Below are 3,972 nucleotides of genomic sequence, written 5' to 3' on the forward strand. Positions count from 1 at the left end.
AAAAACAATATACGTCTGATGCAGTGGACTCTAGCTAACCAAGACGTGCTGTAATAATTCTGTTAGCCCTAAATGTACAACAATATTTCCTTTTTGTTTTGGGTACTTATAATGTATATGGTTTTTATTTCCTCTGCATCTCAGCGGCTTTGAGAGGGATTTCTAACAGCTTCTCAACAGCCCCACCTGTTGCTAAGACAGGAAAGAATAAAGAACAGGTGAAAAAGCAATGATTTTCCATTTGCTGCTTATTTGGGAGGAGTTTGTTTGAGTGGCTACTATGAGTATCTATCAATCTACGCTTGGAGCGCAGACGCTTCATTTCCCTACCCAAGGAAAAGCTAGGCTGCTGCTGAGATTTTGCAGAGCGTGGTGAAAGCATTAGTCAGAAACCAGACCAAGAAAAGAATGGAGCGCTGACCCCATCTGAGCAAACACAAGTTCTGCCATGCTTGTATTTCCTCCGGGTGCTCTGTAGAGAGGCAAATCGAGAGCTGCCTGCAACATGGTCTCAGCCAACCTCAGCAGTCCTGCCGGATACCAAGAACAGAATACAGAGGTCTGCAAAGAGTCCCTGTGCCCACTGCTGCCCATGCACACTCTCATCCCAGTGACAGCCATATGTTTGGCGCTGCTGGTTCTTGGCGTAACAGGCAATGTGCTGACCATGGTTGTGACAGGTTGCTCCCGGGAGCTGCGCAATACCACAAGCCTCTACTTAGCCAGCTTGGCTGTCTCTGACCTGCTGCTGCTGCTACTTGGACTGCCCTTGGACCTGTACCGCCTGTGGCACGCACAGTCATGGGCGCTAGGTGCACTGCTGTGCCACGTGTGGCACTGGTCTGGCGAGGCGTGCGCCTACTGCTCCATCCTGCACCTGACGGCCCTGACGGCCGAGCGCTACATCGCCATTTGTTTCCCATTGCGGGCCAAAGTCCTGGTGACCCAACGGCGTGTCAAAGCTCTGCTGGTGGGACTCTGGGCCGTGGCGCTGCTCACGGCTGCGCCTTTTTTATTCCTCGTGGGAGTCCGACGGATTGGCAACGTCTCCAGCGACGTCGATGCCAGGTATGAGTGTGCCCCCACGGCACATGCCCAACAGACAGGGCTGCTGGGTACCATGCTCTGGGTCACCACCAGCTACTTTGTGCTGCCCTTCCTTTGCCTCTACATCCTCTACAGTTTGATTGTCAGGGAGCTTCTGCGGGTCAACAAGACACATCTTGGCGGGGCATCATACCGGAACCACCAGCAAACAGTGCGCATGTTGGGTGAGTATTGGGGGGGGGCATTATGCAGTCTGGAGGGTGTGGGGAGAATAATGCCTTAGTGCCTCCGTGTCCAAGTCTCCATTGAATTTCCCCTGTCCTCATAGAATCACCATGCAATAGAGCTATCCTGATTCTTTATGGACCCCAAAAGTAAATGGACAAGGATGCCTCCACCCAAAAGAGTGCCTAGAGCATCTCGGGGCACCCTGCCACGGTCCCCAGCCAATCCTGCACGTATTGGATGAGTGTGTGAATGAGTGTTTAGCAATAAGCTGTTGCATGGCTCAGAGTGCTGTGCTGAAGTTCCTGGAAAATAAATACTCGCCCACTGCCCTGAAGAAAAGCCTTTTGCTGAAAACACCAAAGAGATTCCCACAAGGACCCCCCATCCATTGAATTAATGTCCCATGGAACAGACAAAGCTTTTGCCAGACACCCTCTCTATCTCAAGTGGAAGTGAGTTCCAGGGATGTTTATCTTATAAATCAGAGAAAATTGGTGTGGTTTGATTGGGGTTGTTTTTTTTTGTAGTAACTGATTATAAGCATAAAAGTTGAATACAGAGAGCAGGCAAGCAGATGATACCTGTCTCTCAAGCTGCATCAGTTCCTCTGAAGCATGTACTTGACCCCACTCCCTGGCAGGGCTGTAGCTAGGGGGCAGTGAGGTGTGTGGGCCCCCGCTAGGGACGCAGGCGATGGGGAGGGTTTTGCAAAATCAGCTTTAAAATATGTCCATAAATATAAATATTGATTATTGCCTCATAAGAAATGGTTTTAAATAGAGGGTGAATTGAATGGGTGGAGGGGGGGTGGAGGAGAGGCGGAAAGACGAGCTAATTTGTCCGTGGCTAGGGGGCGCAAGATTGACGGTTCTGCCAGGGCCGCAAGATCACTTGGCTACGGCTCTGCTCCCTGGCTCCCCATCATTATCACTTTTAATTCGTATACCGCCTTTCTATCTTACAATACTCAAGGCGGTTTACAAGCTGAAGAAACAAAGAATGCACACCCTATAACAATCTAATGCAATACAAAAATGTAATAATAAAGCATAGCTCCCCAGCTTCTTACCAACAGCAAACAATCTCTCAAACTAAAGTGTTGCCTGTCTGCTTCATGGGCTAAATTCCATTGAACTGAACTGTCTCTGTTTGAAGCCTCAGCTGGGAAAAGTGGAGTATGTCCAGAAGCAGACAACCACTAGCCATCTGACAATGTCTGGTTTTGTTTGCAGAACCGGGGGCGTAGCAAGGGGGTGTAGGGGGCGGTCTGCTCCAGGTTCCATAATGGAAGGGGTGACAAATTATCAAGGAACAATTACTGCCTTACTAGGGCGGATCATAAAAAAACTTTTTTTTTAATGCCTGCTCCAAAGGTCTTATCTTACTATACTAGGGATTATATAGCTATATATGAAATTTCATGCATATCGGTTAATATCTTGACCCTCCTCCACCAAAACAGCTGTTTACTTGGCTGTTTTCCTATGTCGTAAAGGCTGAAATTTCAGTTCAGTGGAGCACTTACTGTTCCCAACCCCAACCCCGTGGAAAGCCATCTAATTAGACTTTAATTTGATTTTGAGATGTTTTTAGGAGGTAATTTAATTATTGTTTGATTTTATACCAATGTTATGTATCTGATGTTAGCCACCCTGAGCCCGACTTCGGCCAGGGAGGGCAGGATATAAATAAAAGTTTATTATTATTATTATTACTTGTTATTATTCCTTTGTAAGAAAATATGAAATAACAAAATCATTTTTGCTGGGGGGGGGGATCAATGGGCGGGGAGACAAGAAATTTTCTGCACCGGGTACCACCTTACCTTCCTACACCTCTGTGCAGAATCACATTCAAGTCCTTTTAACTATTAACTAATTTGAATCCTATTTAAAAAGTCATCTCTTTTCATGATACCAGCCAAATCTTCCAGGAGGAAGGATAGAAATATAGATTAAATATAAATACAAATTAAATAAAAGCCTGCTGGATGATTCCAGTCCTGTTCAGCAACTGTATTCTGCGTGCCAAAGAGCAATCCAAATATTTGGAAACAAGTGTACTTCTCACCTACTTTGAGCAAGCCCATTAGGGCTAGAGTCAGCTGTGGCAGGGCAGAGAGTAACCTTTCTTCCTTTCTCCCCCTTCCTCTTGCAGTTGTGGTAGTCCTGGCTTTTGTAGTATGTTGGCTGCCCTTCCACGTCGGGAGGATAATATACATCAACTCAAAGGATTCCTGGATGATGCATTTCTCCCAGTATTTCAATATTTTTGCATTGCAGCTCTTCTACTTGAGTGCAAGTATCAACCCAATCCTTTACAACCTCATCTCGAAGAAATACAGGGCAGCACTTTATAAGCTACTAGCGTCTCCCAAGTCTGCAGAAAGGGCTTCTACGATTACTAGAGAAACTGTGAGCTACCCAGAGACGAGTGGGTAGTTTAAAACATGGGTAGGCAAACAAAGGCCCGGGGGCCGGATCCGGCCCAACCGTCTTCTAAATCCGGCTTCACATCATCACAGCTTCTTCTTTTTTTAAGACACAGCCTGCAGAAATTAGAGAGTTTCTGACAGGCTAATTGTAAATCTGTTTCCACAATTTTGCCACTAAATGTTTAGATTTGTAAATCAACATTACTTGTAGTTCCATCTGATCATGGGAATGCTCTGGGGTGTTAGTGAAGTGCTAGATTCCA

At 46.3% G+C, this 3,972-nt stretch overlaps 1 protein-coding gene across 1 annotated transcript; it reads left to right on the plus strand.

The window, feature by feature from the left end:
* The first annotated feature begins 505 nt into the window (after positions 1-505).
* Positions 506-3,716, plus strand: MLNR (motilin receptor). Its single transcript, XM_033145356.1, has 2 exons — positions 506-1,271; positions 3,433-3,716. The coding sequence occupies exons 1-2, from the start codon at positions 506-508 to the stop codon at positions 3,714-3,716; spliced, it is 1,050 nt and encodes a 349-aa protein (XP_033001247.1).
* The last annotated feature ends 256 nt before the right edge of the window (positions 3,717-3,972 follow it).

This window comes from Lacerta agilis, chromosome 3 (assembly GCF_009819535.1).
Source record: "Lacerta agilis isolate rLacAgi1 chromosome 3, rLacAgi1.pri, whole genome shotgun sequence".
In the NCBI taxonomy this organism is placed as follows: Eukaryota; Metazoa; Chordata; class Lepidosauria; order Squamata; family Lacertidae; genus Lacerta; species Lacerta agilis.

What these genes read in the sequence shown, in the direction of transcription:
- MLNR (XM_033145356.1), top strand. Translation starts at nt 506, where the DNA reads ATGGTCTCAGCCAACCTCAGCAGTCCTGCCGGATACCAAGAACAGAAT. An exon ending in GCAAACAGTGCGCATGTTGG is followed by an intron (nt 1,272 to 3,432) that starts GTGAGTATTGGG and finishes TTCCTCTTGCAG; the next exon opens with TTGTGGTAGTCCTGGCTTTT.